This window comes from Brassica rapa, chromosome A10, assembly GCF_000309985.2.
Source record: "Brassica rapa cultivar Chiifu-401-42 chromosome A10, CAAS_Brap_v3.01, whole genome shotgun sequence".
NCBI lineage: Eukaryota > Viridiplantae > Streptophyta > Magnoliopsida > Brassicales > Brassicaceae > Brassica > Brassica rapa.
In genome coordinates, this window is record NC_024804.2 from 15225767 (window position 1) to 15245482 (window position 19716).

General features: G+C 37.9%; 5 protein-coding genes across 5 annotated transcripts; 3 read left to right on the forward strand and 2 right to left on the reverse strand.

The window, feature by feature from the left end:
* Positions 1-163: 163 nt before the first annotated feature.
* On the forward strand, positions 164-13757 carry LOC103845797 (pentatricopeptide repeat-containing protein At5g18950). The gene is made up of 2 exons (XM_033282845.1): positions 164-176; positions 11975-13757. Exon 2 carries the CDS (start codon positions 12105-12107, stop codon positions 13611-13613), a length of 1509 nt encoding a protein of 502 aa, XP_033138736.1. The 5' UTR covers positions 164-176; positions 11975-12104; the 3' UTR covers positions 13614-13757.
* LOC103845794 lies at positions 2861-7389 on the forward strand. The gene is made up of 4 exons (XM_009122681.3): positions 2861-4495; positions 4721-5799; positions 5864-6782; positions 6865-7389. Exons 1-4 carry the CDS (start codon positions 4445-4447, stop codon positions 7291-7293), a joined length of 2478 nt encoding a protein of 825 aa, XP_009120929.1. The 5' UTR covers positions 2861-4444; the 3' UTR covers positions 7294-7389.
* Positions 7518-8651, forward strand: LOC103845795 (membrane protein PM19L). Its single transcript, XM_009122682.3, has 4 exons — positions 7518-7778; positions 7859-8078; positions 8160-8205; positions 8290-8651. The coding sequence occupies exons 1-4, from the start codon at positions 7652-7654 to the stop codon at positions 8407-8409; spliced, it is 513 nt and encodes a 170-aa protein (XP_009120930.1). The 5' UTR covers positions 7518-7651; the 3' UTR covers positions 8410-8651.
* On the reverse strand, positions 8434-11979 carry LOC117129288 (protein FAR1-RELATED SEQUENCE 12). The gene is made up of 2 exons (XM_033282846.1): positions 10728-11979; positions 8434-9006 (listed from the first exon to the last, which is right to left on the reverse strand). The coding sequence occupies exons 1-2, from the start codon at positions 11246-11248 to the stop codon at positions 8985-8987; spliced, it is 543 nt and encodes a 180-aa protein (XP_033138737.1). The 5' UTR covers positions 11249-11979; the 3' UTR covers positions 8434-8984.
* Positions 13758-13777: 20 nt separating the features above from the next.
* On the reverse strand, positions 13778-16239 carry LOC103845796 (putative MO25-like protein At5g47540). The gene is made up of 11 exons (XM_009122684.3): positions 15908-16239; positions 15622-15786; positions 15421-15539; positions 15268-15342; positions 15084-15177; positions 14937-14996; positions 14749-14814; positions 14566-14664; positions 14414-14458; positions 14212-14314; positions 13778-14121 (listed from the first exon to the last, which is right to left on the reverse strand). The coding sequence occupies exons 1-11, from the start codon at positions 16028-16030 to the stop codon at positions 14033-14035; spliced, it is 1038 nt and encodes a 345-aa protein (XP_009120932.1). The 5' UTR covers positions 16031-16239; the 3' UTR covers positions 13778-14032.
* Positions 16240-19716: the final 3477 nt, after the last annotated feature.

Here is a 19716-nt window from a genome sequence, read left to right on the forward strand (position 1 = left end):
ATTCCATGTAACTACTATTTCATGTAACATAAACCATGTTAATTATAGACTAGCTGCATAGTATATCATGTATATATATTTAAGTAATATAATGGGAGATTGGAGAATTGTATTTACATTCCTAATGAGTCAGATGAAAAACAAATATAACGGAGGTGATAATAGAACAGTTAAAAGTAATCACTAAACCTAAGTTAGGGAAATATAAACCCCAAGACATAGATAACCGAACCAAATCCTGTTTGAAATTAAATCCACCTGTCATAATAGACAAGATATGTATTTACACGCTTCATAAGCAACATCAAATATAAAGCTAGGGGATATGATAATAGAACAGTTGAGTGTAAACATTAAACCCAAGTGTAGGAAATATAAACCCCAATACATAAGGAAACCAAATCTTATGGAAATAAAAACCTCATGACCACATGGAATACCAGTGGGAAAAGTAGGTACAAATCTTATTGTGATATGTATATATTATTGTAACCATTTCATTCCATATACGGTATACTATGTGAGTTGAATACAAATCTAATGAAAGAGTGATAAAACTACACTTGACATTAAACACTAGCTGCAGAGTACATCATGTATATATTTAAGTATAATAATGGGAGCTTGGTGACATGTATTTACATTCATAATGAGTCAGATGAAATACAAAACTAACTGAGGTGATAATAAAACAATTGAGAGTAATCACTAAACCGAAGTTAGGGGAATATAAACCCCAAGACATAGGTAACGGAACCCAAACCTTCTTGAAATTAAATCCACCTGACATTCTAGGGGACATATGTATTTTCTTGCCAGTGGGTTCACAGCCTGTCTCAAACAATCTACTTGGAAGCTCTAACTCGTCCATAACAAACCTGGATGTTATCAAAAAAAGATAGACAAAGAGTGAGGATGGTTCATCGTGGCAAATGCAATATATAAATGAACAATGAGCTAAACAGAGGATGAACCGGGAGAAGAATGGAAAATCATTATGAGTGGCTTTACTATTCGATATGAAATGGAATACTTTGAAAGACATACTATTTGACTTGTTTAGAAGATATGAATACTATTCCACTTGTTAATAATAGGAACAACAAAACGTACATGAAGAACTTACGAATCAAACCACACCCAAACACTAATTGCAGCAAATCAAGAATAATGAAAACCTATAGTCTACGACATACAATGGTATAGTGGGTGACAAATACTATTACATTTGAAATAGAAACCAGATCTGGAAATTTATATTATTTATACTGACAGGATAATTCTAATGAATGATATGCTACAATCTGCACATGAATTACTACACCACATAGTTCACAACATCGACATGAAACAACTCAAATTTAAGAAACTCTCACACAATCCGGAAAAACTCAAACCCTAAATCAATTTAAGAAATTCCAACCTCAGAGGATGAAATTCCGTCACCGGAAGTATGGTATCCCGGTTCCTTCACAATGATAAAGACAACAAGTAAAAACCCTAATTTTGACGAGATAGAAAAATCAAATCAGAGAAACAGAGAAGAAGCATATGGAGTCCTGAACTTACGGCGGTGTCAGAGATTTGAGAAACCCGCTATGCCATGAAGTTGGAGATACCGGCAATTTAACTTGCCTCCGCCGAGATCAGAACGCAGTAGCGAAGACGGAGACGAAACCGTTAAGGATTAGAGAAGACAAAGATGATCAGAAGAGAGAACGACGGAGATGCTCAGGGGATTGCATGCGGAGGCGAGCGGGTGGAGGAGAATTGCGGCAGGGGCATCTAGAGTGCGAAGAACCACCGATGAAGAAAGTGAGAATGGAGGTTGTGTGGAAACGGAAAGGACACGATTTACTTTGAGGATAAAAAGTATTTTATTTTTAATGTTTTTTTCTAGCAGGTGAGCCGGTAAATTGAAGAGGGTATCACAGTAATATTATGTATATAAGACGCCGTGTATACATCCGTTAGGGTAAACCACTAGTCTGCTAATTATAGTTTTTTTCATGTCTATAGACCCCAATTCCCCTTTAATATATAACATTTTGAAAACTTTGTAACGTCCGTTTTTTTTTTGTAACGTCCGTTTTTTATATTATTTTGTTGACATTAACTTCAAAAAGCACGAACCATCCAGAAGGTGGGTGTGGTGGGTCAAAAGTCAACAGACCTAACCGCCAGCTCCGAGCAAAAGGAACCTCTCACAAAGCTGAGGAAGATTCGTGGGAACTCTGCTTTGTGCGTATCTTCCTTGTGGTGGAGTGACGGAGTGAGGTTGCCAGGGTTGAGTGGTTGGCTGATCGGAGAACTGAGAGTCATGAAGAGTTTGCTTATTGGGGTTGGTACGGCGAGAGAAGGTACTAGGCATCAGGCAGCATGTAAAGGTTTTTGATTACGTGGTGGTGAATGTGTAAGGGAAGCTTGAAGATTCGGTTAAGCGTGTTGAGTCAATTCTCGATGCTGAGAAGTCTAGGGTTGACCAGAGAGTTGTCTGAATGTCAGAATCTTATGATTTCATTTCGTTTTTCTCATCTGTACTTTGCTTTATAAAGCAAATCTGATTTTCTATCAGTTTTTGAATTGAACTTACCATTGTGGAATTGAAACTCCATCTCCTTTTACTTCTTTTTTTAAGAGAATGTAAACTTAATTCAATCCAAAAAATCGATTTATGTACAAAGAAATTATTAAGGGATATGTATCCCACATTGGAAAATCAATGGGACATTAAGTAATATATAAAGGGTTATGGCCAATCCACTAAAAGCCAATTGGTTTTGAGTTGGAAACCCATAATAAACCCGAATCTAACAGAAATTTAAAACAGTGATTGAACTTGTTATTTTACTCTTTTTTTTGGGTCAAAAACTTGTTATTTTACTTTAGTTGTAAAGATTACTAGTAATGAAATGAAAACACCAAGCTATACCTACCTCTTCATTGGTGTTACCTTTGGCTATATAACATTGTTAACAGATTGGTTGGCCGATGGCCACACCCATTTCTCTTGTGTTGTCATTTCATTTGTCATTTTCATCACAAACATGAGATTCAATGTCTAACAGAGAGCCAAATGTTGTTATAACTTTGAGTAACTCATTAATGGAGATTGGAAAAGGATGCAGACACGATCATTTGTCTTACAAGGATGTGTAAGAGGCAATCTTTATAAGATGTGATCCTTATGTATATTGGTTTGATATTTGATTTTACAGATCACCATAATTAGTTATCTTGAAAGGGAAGTATATGTGTTTTTTTCTATTATGGGAGGATTAAGTGGGTCCTGAAAGATGAAAGAGGAGGATCCCATTTAAGCCTTTAGCTTCACACAACAAGACTTCTGCTGGAACTCCTATGCTTGCAAGTCACCATTACTCTCATCGACTTATTGACTCACTAATTATATTTAACTACAGATTAGGTTTCATTACTCTTGCGTACGTTAACGCATTTAGTACCAAATAAGGTAAAAATTCGTGACTTATCTAAAACACAACAAGTACAAACCTTCAACCATTGTGGCTTAACGATAGATACTCTTCTTTCTTTTCACAATAACCCAAATAGAATTCTAAGAAACAAAACAAAAAAGGAAAATCAGTTGTTGTCACATTATAGGTTTCTTTTAGCTACATTAATGTATGCATCCTAATCAAATAATGACTGATAATGTTGATTATGTAGATTTTGATCATTATGCGTTTTAAGTTTCAAAATATATGTTTACACTAGACGCAAATGTGCAATATAACTTCTTTACCAAACATTTTCTACAAATTCTAGACGCAAATGCAAAGCAAACACACTCTACTATACGAACAAGCATGGATTTTCTTAGCATAAAGACGGAAAACAAATCATCCAATTATTGATGTAATTAAATGCTGTTTTCTTTTTGCTTATGGAAGGTAAACAAAATCAAGATAAGTCAAGCAACATATAACCATAAGATCAGCAATCCTTAAAATTTTTATTTTTAATATACTAGTACTGTTATATGGAAAATTTGAAAAAGACAAAAGTTAAAAAGATAAAGAAAAAGGATGTCAAAATAAAAACAAAAAGATGCATTAAGTTCTAAACAAAAAGAAGATGTCATGAAATTGTTATTTGGTTGTTTAAATGTAACTTTTGGTCATAAATTTGCTGGGGTGAAGCATATACAACAATTATGTTGAAGTTATACTTTCTTGCACATTTCCTCTTGCGTTACTAAGCTTATTTGCAACCTTGCTCTCTACTCTTTTGCTTATTTTGCTTTCATCTCTCTCTCTTTATATACGTCGACCATATATATATGAAGAAAGTAAAACCATGCTTTCCACATTTCTTTGCATCACCACTTCAACAACTCTCAAGTCATTATACTATTCCAAAAAGATACAGAAAGAAAGAAAATAAAAACTTTCCCATTGGCGATTTAAGTTGCTAGTTTATAATGGCTTCAAGGAATTTCGAAGAAGAAGAAGATCGAAGCATTCGTTTGCAGGTTTTACTCATATTAGTTTCTTACGTATACTTTTGTACTTAAGCTGTTTTAGGTTTCCTTGAAAGCTTTTTATGAATGCTTGTATATTTTACTTTAATATTGATAAACCTAACATTATTATTGTCGTTAAATAATTTGTCTTATTCATATTTACGTAGATTCCTTTCAATAAAATCCCAGTTAAAGAGATAATTAATAGTTACTAAAACTCTCATGTCAATATAGGTGTCGGAGCTACATAAACTGGAGGAAGCTAGAGGCTCAAACGACACCGTATTCGATCTAAGAAGCAGCATTGAGAAAGGAGACAGCGGCGAAACCGCGGACGCAGCCTCCGTTTCCTCCGCGACCGCGTTTCGCAGTAAATCAACGACCCCCGCTCCAGAGAAGCAGCTAACGCTGTTCGCTCTCCAGCTCGCGATCCTCGAGAAAACCGCCACCGGAATCGGAACCCTAGGGTTCATCTGGGCCACGGTGGTCCTCCTCGGCGGCTTCGCGATCACCCTCGACGGCTCCGACTTCTGGTTCATCACCATCATCCTCCTCATCGAAGGCGCTCGAATCTTCAGCCGAAGCCACGAGCTCGAGTGGCAGCACCAAGCCACGTGGACCATCGCCGGCGTCGGGATCAGCAGCTTCCGCGCTCTCCGATCAACCTCAGCTTCCCTCCTCAGATGCCTCCAAATCCGATCGAGAGAAACGACGACGACGGTTACAAGAGACTCCGAAGCAGCCACGTGGCGGAAGAACAGCTCAGAGGTGCCTCTCCTTCCGTACGCGAGATGGTTCTTCATCTCCAGCGCGGTGAGCCGGCTCCTCTACTGGCTCCAGCTCCTCTCCGCGACGGCGTGCGTGGCGTTGTCTTCGTACAAGCTCGTGAGGCACAACTACGGAGACGTTCACAAGGGAGATACGGATAAGAGGAATAGACAGTCGGCGCTGAACATATTCTACTCGCTCGCATTGGCTGAGGCGTTGCTGTTTTTAGCTGAGAAAGCTTATTGGGAGTGGAGAGTGAGTGTTTGTAATTTGCTTGAGAATGTGACTAGAGAGTGTGAGTTTGGGGCTACTGGTTTGGTTTCGATAAAGAGGTTTTTCTATGATTCTTACTCTAAGTGTGTGAATGGGAGTATCTTTGATGGGTTGAAGATGGATATTGTGAGCTTTGGTATGGAGCTTTTGGGGTCTAACTCTTCTGATGAGCAGCTTATTGGGGCTAGGATACTCAGACAGTTTGCAGTTAGTGAACGGTACTCGGAGGAGACGCTTGAGAAGATCGGAATCAACTTCCCTGTTGTTGAAAGGTTTAGTCTTTACACTTGAGAAGATTTGAATCAACATGGTTACTAACTTTTTGTTTGTTACTAGGTTGGTGGAGATGCTGAACTGGAAAGATCTGCAAGAGGAAGAGATTAGGAGATCAGCGGCTGAGATACTATCGAAGCTAGCTGGCAAAAAGCAGAACTCTTTGAGAGTAGCTGGGATCTCTGGTGCGATGGAGTCTATTTCTTCGTTGTTAGAGAGCACGAGGTCATCAGGTGAAGCTCCTGATGAGATTGGAGAGAAGAAAGTGTTCCATGAGCATGATCTACACTACGATTTCTGTAGATTTAACAATTTGGGACTGTTGATTCTGAAGAAGTTGGCTAAAGATCATGATAACTGTGGAAAGCTAGGCAACACGAGGGGTCTTCTCCCGAAGATAATTGATTTCACACACGTGGATCAAGTTCTGTTGTGGGAGGAGAACGCAGAGGTTGCTAGGTCACAGGTTCTGACGTTGAAACGGTCCCTGCAGCTGGTGAAAATGTTAGCCAGCACGACTGGGCACACAGGGAAGTGCCTCAGGAGGGAGATCTCGGAGATTGTTTTCACGGTTAGCAACGTGAGGGATGTGTTGAGACACGGGGGGAGATACCCGAAGCTGCAGAAGCTCGGGATAGGGATACTGACAAACCTTGCGCTTGACACGGAAGCTAGGGAGAGAATTGGCGGAACGGGTGGTGTTTTGAAAGAGCTGTTCAACATTTTCTTTAAAACTCACGGAGCCGATGGGAATCAGGGATGTGTGAGGATCGCTGCAGGGGAGGCGATAGCGATGCTTGTGTTGGAGAGCAAAGGCAACTGCCTCCATGCTCTTAGGCTTGGAGTGATGGGGAGGCTTGTGGAAGCACTTGAAGTTCCTTTGATCCGTGTGAATGCTGCAAGAGTGTTGAGAAACTTGTGCTTGTACTCTGGGGATGATTGCTTTCATGAACTGAAGTTCGTTAGAGCAGCAGCACCTACGGTTAGTATTCTGATATACAATGATGTACAACTCAAAGCTACATTGAGTAACAAATCCTGATACTTTCTTCATTTTGTTGCAGGTGTTGAAGTCAATCACATCAGAAGACAACAAACTACAGGAAGTGATGGTGGGGTTAGCAGCCCAAGTGTTTAGATTCATGAGTCCAGAAGATTCCTGCTATGTTTTCATGGATTCAGGGATCAGGCGGCGGGAACTGGCATACTCGTTGGTCTCGATTCTGAGAAAACACGACAAACCAGCGATTAAGGTGCCAAGAATCAGGAGATTTGCGATCGAGCTGGCGGTATGGATGATGGAAGATGACATGGAGAATAATGTAGCGGTGTTCAGAGAGTTGGGTCTGGAGAAAGAGCTTGAGAAGGTTCTCGAAACTACGGCTGAGCTTGAGAACTTCGATGTTTTCTCTGGTACTGTTGGAGTAAGCCGTCATAGCAGGACGGTCCATTCGCTAGCTGAGCTAGCCTTGAAAATTCTTGAGGATAACTGAACCATGAAAATATAACTCAATTGTTTTGAATGAAGAACAAATGAAATGTAATTATGTAATACATTATTTAATTTATTGATTTGAAGTTACGCTATTCTTTTCTTCTTGTGCTGTGCACAAGACAGCAAATAAGCTAGGTATATAATTCTTTAGCCAAATTGAAGGACAAAGTAAAGAATTTAAAAACATTGCTTGTAGGTGAAGAAAAGTTTTGTTCATATGAACTGGATAAATATATAAATACAGACATACAGAGATGTTGTGATCATCCCAAGACAGAAACAGAGAAAAGGACATTGTCTGGTTTTCATACAAGCCCTGTCGGAAAACTCAGAGAATCTTTCTTATAGGCATTAACATGGCTTCAGGAGGATCAAAGTCGGCAGCTTTCATGCTTCTGTTGCTGAATCTTGGTCTCTACTTTGTCGTCACCATCATCGCTGCATGGGCTGTTAATCACGGCATCGAGAGAGCTCGCGAGTCCGGTAACTAAAAATAAATAAAATGATCCCAATTTCTTCAGGGTTGAATGTGATCAATCAATCTTTTTTTGTGGTTCTTGCAGCGTCGGTGCTGTCTCTCCCGGCGAAGATCTTCCCGATATACTTCCCGGTGGGGAACATGGCGACTGGCTTTTTCGTGATATTCACGTTGATAGCTGGCGTGGTCGGAATGGCGACATCACTCACCGGAATCATGAACGTACTTGAGTGGGACTCTCCGAATCTCCATTCCGCCGCAGCTTCCTCTCTCATCTCCTGGTCTCTCACTCTCCTCGCCATGGGGTAAAAAAGCTCATAATCAAACCGGGGTTTAATCCAATTCAATTAATAAGCACATATAAACCGGTTTGGTTCTTGGTGCAGATTGGCTTGTAAGGAAATCAACATAGGCTGGACCGAAGCCAATCTAGTAAGCTTTTATTACCGGTTTTGTCTGTTTAGTTTAAAATCTATCATGAAGTCATGACAATAAATTTTGTTTCCCGGTGTTCAGAGAACTCTTGAAGTGATGTCAATAATAGTAAGTGGTACTCAGTTGTTGTGCACCGGAGCTATTCACGTCGGAGTTGGAGAAACAGTCGACGCAGTAAGGCCTCATGTCGGGAGAGCTTGAATTTCTGGACTAAGAGACAATTTATATATTGGTTTGGTTGTATTTTCCATCTTCTTAAAAAACTGTTTACACATAAACCGAGAGTTTGTGATTGTGTAATTTGTATCTTGTGTGTGTATATTATAATGTTTTCATCGTCTATTGTATTCATTTATTTTTATTCTATACCTTGATTGTATACGGCACTATCTGAAACTATGTAAAGACTCTCATATCCACTAATTAAACTCGTTGGGTTAATACAACTAGTGAATGTCAAGAACAAAGAGATTTAATAACATGATATTACATTACATTACATTTTTCAAACCGAGCTTCTCATCTCTGGCAACAAAGTTTCTTCCCACCCTCACGCATAATTTCATAAGCAAGCTTATACTTCTCCAGAGACGAAGTCCCAAACTCTATATCTTTCCAGCTACAACTCGAGCTGAGATTCGACGCACTGAACGTCACAACATCTTTCTCACTCTCTTTTCTCACCAAGAACCTACTCACAGCTCCTTCTTCGTAAGTCTTTAAACAAAGGTAGTTGTAAGACTGTACGAGCTCGTTCTTGAAGATTCTGAAGACGGTCAGCGGGTAGAGCCTCCTGCACTGTTCCTCCACACTGAGAGTCCACAGGTAGGGATGTCAAGTTGGGCGGCCCACACCCAAATGGGTGTGTACAGTTGGGCCATTTAACACCCATACCCAAAAACACCCACACCCATTTAATACCCATACCCAAAAACACCCACACCCAAGTTAGCCCATACCCATTGGAAATAACCCAAGACCACCCATTATTATTCTTTTTAACAATTAGCTCAATTTTGTTCATAATCAATTATTGTAAACTCAACTTACAAACTTATATACTTATAGAAAATAAAAATTATAGAAAATTTATATAAACTCAATCTAAACTCAATTTTAATGTCATTGAAAATTTCTGAATACAAATGTGATGTAAATTAAATTCAATAGACTTCAGTTTTTCATAACTCTCTGTTTTATGTAAAAAAAAAGTTATAACTTTGCTCCAGCTTCCAGCTTCTGAATCCTCTAAAACTTCATGATCCTCTATATCTTCATCCATCACATCATTCTGACCATCATCGTTCAAGTCTATAGCTTCCATTTTCTGAGTACAAGTAAACTAAAAGACTTATATATTGTGTTTCTAAGTCACAGACACACAAAACCTACACGTTAAGAGAAATATAGTTATCCACTTTTTTTATATAAAAAAAAAGCAAAAACGTGATGCAGCAAAGAGGCTAAACATATAAAAGCTTTAAGAGCAAGACACAACTCAGAGAAAAATTTTTTTTTATCAAAATTCTCAAATTATTTCCCATTCTACCTCCTGATTCATTTCCCAAAATATCCCATACACAAGCAAATACATATTAAATCTACCAGAGAACATGACAAAGATCACCAAAGCTTGCTACAGTCTTAACTCAATAACCTACACAAACAACCAGCAAAGAATCACAAAGCAAAGTTAAAAGGCCATAACCAAATTATTATCTGAATGACTGCAAGTAACAGGTAAAGAATAACTGTCAAGTTACACACATAACAAGAGAGCTGTATAAATAAGTACACAATTCAAAGAATATTCCCCAAATACATACACTTTAGAGTGCAATGAAGACCTCTTGTACTCCAGAAACTCTGAGTATATCCATGCTATGAAGACAGGGATGACTCCGAGCAGAAACGAAGCCTGCATTTAAAGAGAAATACAATACACGTCAACCCAAAACCAAATCTCAAGTGTGCATCGTTTCTGAACCCAAAACAAAACAATATTCTAAACGATTCATCATCATCATCAGGACTAGAGTAAACAATGGAAACAATGGAAACGAGATTATCATCCACAAAACCCACAAAACCCACAACACCCACAACACAGAAAGTAGAGAAATCGCAAGATCAGAGCTAAAATCGAATCATACCTGAAATTGTAGAGAAATGAAGAAGGGAATCGATGGGAGGGAAGAGAGAATCATATGGATTGATGAACACAAGAACAGTAGACGAAGAGAAATCTATCTGGGAGGAGAAAATCGTTGGTTGCAGAGAGAATCGCGAGAGAGAAGAAAAGAATCGGAAAAATTATTTCTGATTGATTTTTTCCCAAATTCTCTAAACCCTAGAAATTAAGTTTTTGGGCCAGCCCAACATCCATTTGGTTTGGACCAGTTAACCCATGGGCAAAGTGGATCTCTAACCCAATTGGACCATTAATTATTTGGGTATGACCATCACCCACCCATGTTTGTTTGGAATGGGTTAGCCCATGGGTGGCCCAACCAATTGACACCCCTATCCACAGGCTCTTTCGTCTGCAGAAACGGCTGCAAGTTGTAAGAGTAGAAATCCTCTTTTTTTTTTCCTCTTCACGTCTTTGCTCAAGTCCTTGTTCATACCGGGAATGAACTCTTCGAGAGGCGTCAGAGCGCCAAGAGAAATGCCACAGAATGGCTCTATGGCTCCGCTTATTGGTATTTATTCCAGCTAAGAAGCTTGCTCTTAGATACGCAGGAACCCAATTCTCACGGTGCTCGTAGACTTCTCTGAGCCAAACGTTGTCTCTAAGACTGTACTTGTTGATGAGAGTGTTCCAAACCGAGTCAAACTCCACCATAGTCTGCGTCTGGTATATACATTTCTCGTACTCGTACTTGAATTCGCTTGGAAAAGGTCTGAGATTCTCTCCTTCTTTCTCCCTGATTTGCCAAGCTGAGTAACGATGATGTGCTCCGAGAAAGACCTGGGACAATGCCTGCTTTATAGGCAAGTCTTGATCAGCTACAATGGACCTTGGGGGACGATCTGGCATGGCGCAAAGGTTTTGCTTTCGGAGAGAAATACCCTCAAACCTTATATTTGAAGTTTTGCCAAACGGGTTTTTGGAGATGCTCTAAGGGATTTCAGTGAAGACGACGATAGATACATAGAGAGAGGAATTAGGGCATGATTAATCCCGGTTTTTTAGCCGGGGTTTTAACTCATGATTTGGTTTTTTTTTTACACTTTTCGGCTAAGAGACGGATGTTAGACCACCATTATCAAAGTTTTTTAAAGGGAGTGTATAGTGGGTTTTACTGGCGTGGGCTCCACAAAAGGGAGAAAATCGGTTACATAAATTGTGAAATAAGGATCGATCTTGTCTGGTTTTTTTGACTGTTCACGGGTCCTACTAACACGTGGCAACCCGCGATTGGTTCTTTTTTTTTTATTTTTTTTTATAATCGGATGGAAAATAAAAATATTGTTTACTATGAAACTGTGTCCACATTTCTGCGTTGATGATCTCTTATTTAATAGACGGTTCTTAACTTTTCCTAATTAAAAATTTAAGAAAAGTTAAGAAACGTCTTTTAACCAAACTAAAAATTTCAAATAAAAGATTGAAGTTAATGATGGTCCAAGAAGCAAATACCCTTTCTTCAATTTGACATTTTTTTTAACTAAAAAGCCAATGTCGCTATTACCGTATCGATAACTTTGACCATGTAATGTAATAAAACTTTATTATTCTTCTAAGCGAGAGAGAAGAATACAGTATTTGATGAAGAAGATCCAAATCAAATTGGGGAGGATCAAAATCTAGGGTTCCGGCGAAAGCACTCGACTTTCTTCTCCCGGATTTAACAAAAAAAAAAAAAAAAACTCTCTCCTTTTCATCATCAAGCATGAGTAGAGGTCAGTCGTATTTCATCACTCTCATCAGAAACCCCTCTCGTCAGAACAACAACACCACCCAGATACGTACTCTAACCCTCGATTCTCCTTCTCGGAGCAGCAGTACCGAACCTAACTCCGATGCGCATCAGGCTTTAACAACCTATTCAGAAATGGCTAAAACCGTCTCTACCATCATCAGAGAGAGACACAGATGGCAGCAAACCCTGGTATCTGATTTCCCCTCGTTTAATTTCGCAGATCCTCTGTTTTTCCGACAAATGTTGACTTTACAGAACAACAACAACACCAACAGCAACGTTATGTTTTCTCTCTGGTTCTTCCGTTGGCTCTGCTCCACCTTTGACTACAAACCTGATCCCGTTTCTTTAAACCTTCTCTTCGGCGCTCTTTTGGATGCTAAAGCCGTTAAAGCTGCGAAAAGCTTTCTCGACACCACTGGTTTTAACTTTAGCCCTGAGGTAACGTTGTTAGAGAGGTACGTGAAGTCTCTTTGTGAAGATGGGTTGGTGGAAGAAGGTATTAGAGTGTATACACTACTCAAAGAGAGTGGAACTGTTCCTTCGGTTGCGACTTGTAATGCTGTTTTACTAGGCTGCTTGAAAGTTAAGAAGCTAGATCTCTTCTGGGAGCTTCACAAGGAGATGAAAGAAGAGACCGAGGTTGTTGATCTCGAGAGGATACAGTGTTTGATTCAAGCTTTGTGCGACGGTGGGGAGGTTTCAGAAGGGTATGAGCTGCTCAAGAAGGTTTTGAAACAAGGGCTTGATCCAGGACATTCTGTGTATTCAAGATTGATATCTGGCTTTTGTAAGATTGGGAACTACGCTTGTATGTCGGAGATTCTCCACACAATGATTGCCTGGAACCATTCCCCGAGTATTTACACCTACCAGGAGATCATAAAGGGGCTGTGCAAGAATCAGAAGCAGCGCGAGGCGTTTTGTGTGTTCAACAGCCTCAAAGAGAGAGGCTACGCACCTGACAGGGTCGTGTATACAACGATGATACATGGGTTATGTGAGATGGGGTGGTTTGGGTGCGCGAGGAAGCTTTGGTTTGAGATGATGGAGAAAGGGATGCGGCCTAACGAGTTTACTTACAATGTGATGATACATGCGCATTTGAAGAGAGGAGAAGTTGTGCTGGCTAGGGAACTATACGGAGAGATGCTTAGAAATGGGTTTGGAGAGACAACGGTGAGCTGTAATACGATGATCACGGGGTTCTGCTCGTATGGGAGAGCGGATCAGGCGTTTGAGGTTTTCAAGAAAATGTCTGACATAGGAGTTAAGCCGGATCCGATCACTTATAACGCTTTGGTTCAAGGGTTTTGCAAGGAGAATAAGGTTGAGAAAGGGATTAGTCTGTTCAAGGAGCTCAAGGCCTTGGGGATGAAGCCTTCTGATAGGACTTATGCTGCACTTCAGAAGGTGAGAAACCTGAAGATGTCTGAGTCGGTTGCAGCTTCTTTAAATGAGATTTTAGAGGTTGCTTGAAAGAAGTATCCTGTGTGTCTTAGAACTGTAACATTAGGTTGTTTCATCAACATAAACAAAAAGGTCATGTTCATTTTTTTTTTTGCTGATCTGTATTTTTTTTTGTTCTCCCTTGAGAAATAAAACAAAAGGGGTTTCATTGAATGAACTATATCCATTTCAAAGATTACATACAAAAGCACAATATTCATATGAAATTATTAAAAGGTAACAAGGTGTTATGGTTTTTTAATAAGAGACAAGTTTAGGGATCAGAGCAACTCAGCGAACTGTCACAGAGAATCAAAAGTTACATTTCTACTACATGTATTAGGAAAACAAGCAGTTTCATACAGTTATGAAACTTCTGAGACAGAGATCACCAGAAAGCTCTTTTACAGGACTCAGGAATCACCGCATGGAACGGAGGAAAAGTATGTTCACAGTTCAAGGTTTTTCAGGCGAGACATTTTCTGGATCTCCTCGATGATCAGCTCCTTTTCCTCCTCGAATTGATCATCTTCAGAACCTAAAATAAGATTTTTTAAAGCAAAGGAATAAGTCTAGTTTAGAGTGTAGTGTCTATAAGATCACTACTCGACTAGTTCTGAGTCGTTACCTTTACCAGGGGACAAGTTGCGAAGAAGTTCAAGTAACTTCTCGTGGTTTCTTGCCAAAATGATCTTCACTTCTTGTGGCTTATTAGGATTCGCAACAAAGATCTGTAAAGCGCACAAATAAAATGCGTTTCATCAGAGAGACCTATTAACAGTTTAGTTACCAGATAAAGTTGCAGTTTTGAACAAAGTGAGACATGTTACCTTGAATATATGAAAGGCTGAGATTTGAATATTCTTGCTTGAGTCCTACTCAAATTAACATTAACACCATTACATGAAAACAAACTGATGAGTTTGTGATAAACTAACCGCAAAAAATATAAAAAGATGGAAGTTACAAACTCATTGCTAACCTTCAAAAGTGTCATAATCACTTTCATATAACGAACTTCTAAGATGAATTTCTTCATTATGTGGGAGTTTGGAGGCTCCAATAAGAAATCCGAGAGAAGCTAAATCAAACCATGAATAGTTTCACTGTTAACAAACATTATAATAAGAGATGAATGTAGCACCAGAAAAGGAGCAAACAAAACCTTCAACGATTGCCTTCTCGTCACATAGTTTGATGATGTCAAAAGCCTTTCGTATATATCAAAGAACTGAAACAAAGGAGAAGACATGTTCTTCATAATGTATATTTTCATTAAATGATTTATAACCGAGAAATGCTTCTTGAGTTTTTCATCTCAGCTTTTTTTTAAAAAAAGATGCTGGAGCAAACCTCAGGGTAGTGAGAGGTGAGAAACTCAGAGACGACAGTGTCATGCTTTGTGAGAAGATCCTGCAAAGAGAGAGAGGTTATTAAAGTGTTGAGTAAAGAAGAAAAAATTCAAAACCGAGTCTTAAGTCAATAGTGAACAAAACTCACCTTGAATGTTGAAAATGCATCAGAAGCAACATCAAAGTTCGGCAATTCCACAAATTTGAAGAATAACTCAAAGCAAGCAGACTCTAGAATATACCTGAAAAGGCACTACAACCAATTTTAACCGTGTGAAAAAAGAATTCAACTCAACAAAAACAGCTTTGGAATCACAGTGGTATTGACTTACTTAGCAAGACTTGGGAATTTAATGCATTCCCTAAGCATACTTCCACAATGCAGAGCTATCTCCTTGTTATCATAGCTGCTCACAAAGAGTGAATTATCAATAAGGATTCAAATCAAAGAACAGAAAAAAAGATCCAATCTTTAAAGTATTTACCATACAACCAAACAGTCAAGCAACTCAAAATGTTCTTCAAAGTACTGCACACAGCAATAAGCCTCCCCAACTTTTTGCTTCAACAAGATAGACGAGCAATGCAGCAAATCTTTTCTTGTCTGCAAACATAGCTCAACTGGGTCAATAACAGTTTTCAATTAACACAAACACACACAACAAAGGAAGCAGATTGAAACCTACTTCCCATCCCAAAATGTGTAGCTTATGAATAACAAGAGAGATAACATCTTCTTTGCAAAACTCTAATGCTAACTGTACAGCTTGATCAGCATTTGGTTCTGCCTCACCATCTCCAGACAGCATTCCCCTCAGAGATGAAAAATTCTTCTCAACTTCTTCCAAAGCCTAACAAAAACAAAAGTAAACAATTCCCAATTTCAACGGTTCCGAGTGAATTACAATAAGCAATCAAGAGTGAATCTAAAATTCAAGAGTAGTAAAGGCCTATAAAGGTGAAAACTTTAACCTTCTCGAGGGCTTTAACTTCGACGACGGTTTTGGTGTCGAGAGCCAAGAGGCTGTCTCTGATCGCCTTAACAACCTCTTGAGGCGTCTTGGGCCTTGATGGCTTGAAGAAGGAGAACGACATGATGAGAATCAGATTCGGATTCCTTGTTGAGATTCTGAGCTCACCGACGAGATCGTGGATCGGAAACTCATTCAATAGCGCTACGAGAAAAAAAAGGGCGACACTTTTCTTCTCTTCTTCGTCCTCCTTCTCTCCCTCGCTTCAAAGCTAGATGGTCAAATCAAATCATGCACATGTTTTTTTTTTTTTGCTTTTTCTAATCACGATGTTAAGGCAAAACAAACTTCTGTTTAGTTTCACTTTCACACAGTGTAATGGATTTTTAAAAAGTAATTAATGCACGGCTTTTTAACTCATGGGTTTTGTCTTGATCTATTCCATGTTGGCCCAATAAGGCCCAATTAACGTTTTCATAGCTTTTTTCAGTTGGAAGAGATAATAAAGTGTTTTGCAGATTCAAAAGTAGATGTTGACAAATATACATAATAAATTGCCGTGCTATAGATACAATGATTTGGATCACCCGTCAGATATCACGTATCACCAATACAAATAGTAAGACATGTCGCAAGCAAGCTTCTAAGTAATTTATTCCTCAAGAACAATAATCCAATATAGAGGGTTACAAATATATAGAGTTGTAGATATCTAGACTATATGCTTATGATTTCTCTACTAGATAGTTAAAAATGAAACCCTAAAAGCCAAACATATGTTATGATTGCACAGGAGTTGGGGGGCTTATGGTTTGGAGACACTGTCATATCAATGTTCCTTCTCCCTATCAAACTCTTCATATCCCCTGCAACATCATCATCATATACAGCTTCTTCTTGTTTGCTCTCAAAAAATAGGTTTTTGATATATGTTCAATTGGAGTAGCTTAGTTATATGAAAATGAATAATTTTAAAAAGGTTTCTCATTTTACTATTAATTAATTAATCTTATTTTTAGTTAATGGGACTTTAAAAATGTGTGTGTTTCAGAACAAAATTTCCCTCTCTATTTTAGTGTTTCTTCTGTGTGTGTTTATTTTTTTATTTTAGTAAGAGACTGAAATCTTTTAAAGAAAAATTAATATTGTAAACTAGGTATACCGCAACTGCATGTATCAAAAACTATCATATGACATAATATATCGTTAATTAATAAACTACAAAACAAATAATTAAGTTGATTTTGCGATTATTTATTGTTCTTTTATAATCGCAAGTTTGAGTCACACTCACATAACATTTTGATTGCCATTACTATAGGGGCTTAGTAGGATATTCATCAACCGTACATATATATGTATTAGTTAGATTAGACATATAAAGGAGTAGGAAACAGGTTATATAAGCAAGTATGAATGAGCCCACAAGCCAAAGGTAGGATGAATATTCCACTGCATTGCACCCACAAAAAAAGTAATTATGAGGGATACATGCATAGGGTTGTAATCTATAATAATAAGCAACAAAGAACCAAGATTCTTTAACCAAATTAAAATATAAGATTAACTAAATCAACTGACAATTAGTCAATGCATCATATATTGTTTAAGATTTCCAAGATACTGATAATCCTCTCGTTAGGAGCACTCCTCATTTCAAAATCCAAAGTGGATTTTCTTTTTGGCACACCATATAGATATAGTATACTGATTTTACTTACAACGATTTCAAATAAACCAGAAGCTGTAGAAGCAGTAATGAGGAAATGAATCTTAACTGTACATGAAAGGATTTTCTTTATGTACTAAACTGTACATGAAAGGATTTTATTAAGAGAGAGAATCAAATACCTTTTGAAGAGGACAGAGGGTTCCGAGAAGAGGGAACATGATGGCCTCCATGCTTCACCCTTCTCTCATCATCAGCTATCATATGAAAACAAAAAAGACTGAGCCAAATCTCTTGAAAGTCTCTTCATCACAAAAGTGTCACATGTAATAATGTTTTGTTGGATTAGCACAATATGACAAAGAGATGACGCATGCTTACGCAAACACGTCTCATTATTGTGGCAACTTTATGAAAATAACATTATGTGCGCCAGAGATAACGATGTACTTGTGTTTGTAGAGTCTGCGGCTTTGGATGATAACGGTTGAAGCATGTTAATATCATCATAGATAAACACGTTTTTATATAATTGTTGACTTGTAGTTACTGGACCTTGGTTGGTGTGACTACAAAAGAAATACTATATACTTGTGGATATAGAACTTGGTCCTGGCTAGAAACTTCATTAGTAAACATAAAGGTCTAATCAACTAAACTGAATTAAATAGTAAAGCAAGTGTTGGTCCTGTAGTCGAAAGTATAATGCATGCATGTATTAGCCCTTTCAGTGGAATGATCTTGCGTGGAGAAACCATAAGGGTCCATCAGATTTTTTCCTCTTCTTAATAGTTTATTATTAATAATTCTCAACCTAATGAAATTTCAAAATAAATATTCTGATGATTATAATAAAGGAGAACATAGCATAAGAGGCACGAGGAATGATTTACATCGAATAATAATTTGCCTCATATGTACCCAACAACCTAATAAAAAAACGATACAAGTACTCTTTATCATTTCTCATATATAGATTAATATACCAATCACTATCGAGTATGGAGATTGATTATGGATTTGGTTTTGGGCTCGAGGTACATCTTAATCTTATACGCTCTCCTTTTTCCACATGCGCTTCTCTTTTTCCATCTTCCCTTGAAGATTAAATTGAATATATGTAAGGAAGAAAACTTATGGAATTTGATTGATGTATGATAAACATGAGCTTTCAACCCAAAACCTTAAGGCAATAGGTGAACTGGCTCATGTATATTATATATTACTTGACTGACTTTAAGATTATCGATGTGGGACATAACACACTAACACCCTCTCCTCACGCTCAGGTATGACCATCTGATGCGTGGAGTTTATTGTGAGACAACATCCACGGGGTGCTCCAACGATCAAAACACGCTCTGATACCATGATAAACATGAACTTTCAATCCAAAACCTTAAGGCAATAGGTGAACTGGCTCATGTGTATTATATATTACTTGACTGACTCTGAGATTACCGATGTGGGACATAACACACTAACAATGTAATATTTAGTACGTAAATCATTTTTATAATAGTTTTGTAGTTTAATTGAATAACAATTAAACACATAGCTAATCAATCAAAAGTGATAGTATATAAATATTCTTCACTTATGATTATATGAAATTATCATATTTAGCTTATGATTTGATATGTCTAACTGAAACAGTTTCATTACAACTGAAGCGTTATATATGTATCAGCGTCCGAGTAAAGATATTTTTTGGAGAAATTCAAAATTCTGATCCATGCTATGGAGAGAAGATTATCCCCAAAATATTGATCCAAACTAGCCATGGTTTCCGATTCAGTAGAACTAGGAGATGTGCTCACTATATCATTAAGATCCCTGATTAGTGCTATGAAACAAATATATAATGAGAAAAAAAATTTGGGTGCATAACATGAGATAGTGATGAATTAACATATGGTGTGTGAAGAGAGTGAACCTCTTTGGTTAATTATACTTTGGATATAAACATGTGTGCTCATGATACAATATCACTCAATTTTATGGTTCTCTACCGATAATATCAAAACTTGTGAATTTATAGAAAATATTGTAAATTTTTTAGTTAATTTTTTTAGATTGAACACAATATGTTCCAATTTAATTGAATTAATTTTCTCTAAAATATATCATATTTGACGATG

What these genes read in the sequence shown, in the direction of transcription:
- LOC103845795 (XM_009122682.3), top strand. Translation starts at nt 7,652, where the DNA reads ATGGCTTCAGGAGGATCAAAGTCGGCAGCTTTCATGCTTCTGTTGCTG. An exon ending in CGAGAGAGCTCGCGAGTCCG is followed by an intron (nt 7,779 to 7,858) that starts GTAACTAAAAAT and finishes TGGTTCTTGCAG; the next exon opens with CGTCGGTGCTGTCTCTCCCG. An exon ending in CTCACTCTCCTCGCCATGGG is followed by an intron (nt 8,079 to 8,159) that starts GTAAAAAAGCTC and finishes TTCTTGGTGCAG; the next exon opens with ATTGGCTTGTAAGGAAATCA.
- LOC103845794 (XM_009122681.3), top strand. Translation starts at nt 4,445, where the DNA reads ATGGCTTCAAGGAATTTCGAAGAAGAAGAAGATCGAAGCATTCGTTTG. An exon ending in AACTTCCCTGTTGTTGAAAG is followed by an intron (nt 5,800 to 5,863) that starts GTTTAGTCTTTA and finishes GTTTGTTACTAG; the next exon opens with GTTGGTGGAGATGCTGAACT. An exon ending in TTAGAGCAGCAGCACCTACG is followed by an intron (nt 6,783 to 6,864) that starts GTTAGTATTCTG and finishes ATTTTGTTGCAG; the next exon opens with GTGTTGAAGTCAATCACATC.
- LOC117129288 (XM_033282846.1), bottom strand. Translation starts at nt 11,248, where the DNA reads ATGCCAGATCGTCCCCCAAGGTCCATTGTAGCTGATCAAGACTTGCCT. An exon ending in AAGAGCCTGTGGATAGGGGT is followed by an intron (nt 9,007 to 10,727) that starts GTCAATTGGTTG and finishes GTGGAGGAACAG; the next exon opens with TGCAGGAGGCTCTACCCGCT.
- LOC103845797 (XM_033282845.1), top strand. Translation starts at nt 12,105, where the DNA reads ATGAGTAGAGGTCAGTCGTATTTCATCACTCTCATCAGAAACCCCTCT.
- LOC103845796 (XM_009122684.3), bottom strand. Translation starts at nt 16,030, where the DNA reads ATGTCGTTCTCCTTCTTCAAGCCATCAAGGCCCAAGACGCCTCAAGAG. An exon ending in AAATTCCCAAGTCTTGCTAA is followed by an intron (nt 15,178 to 15,267) that starts GTAAGTCAATAC and finishes GTGCCTTTTCAG; the next exon opens with GTATATTCTAGAGTCTGCTT. An exon ending in CAACTTGTCCCCTGGTAAAG is followed by an intron (nt 14,122 to 14,211) that starts GTAACGACTCAG and finishes ATCTTATTTTAG; the next exon opens with GTTCTGAAGATGATCAATTC.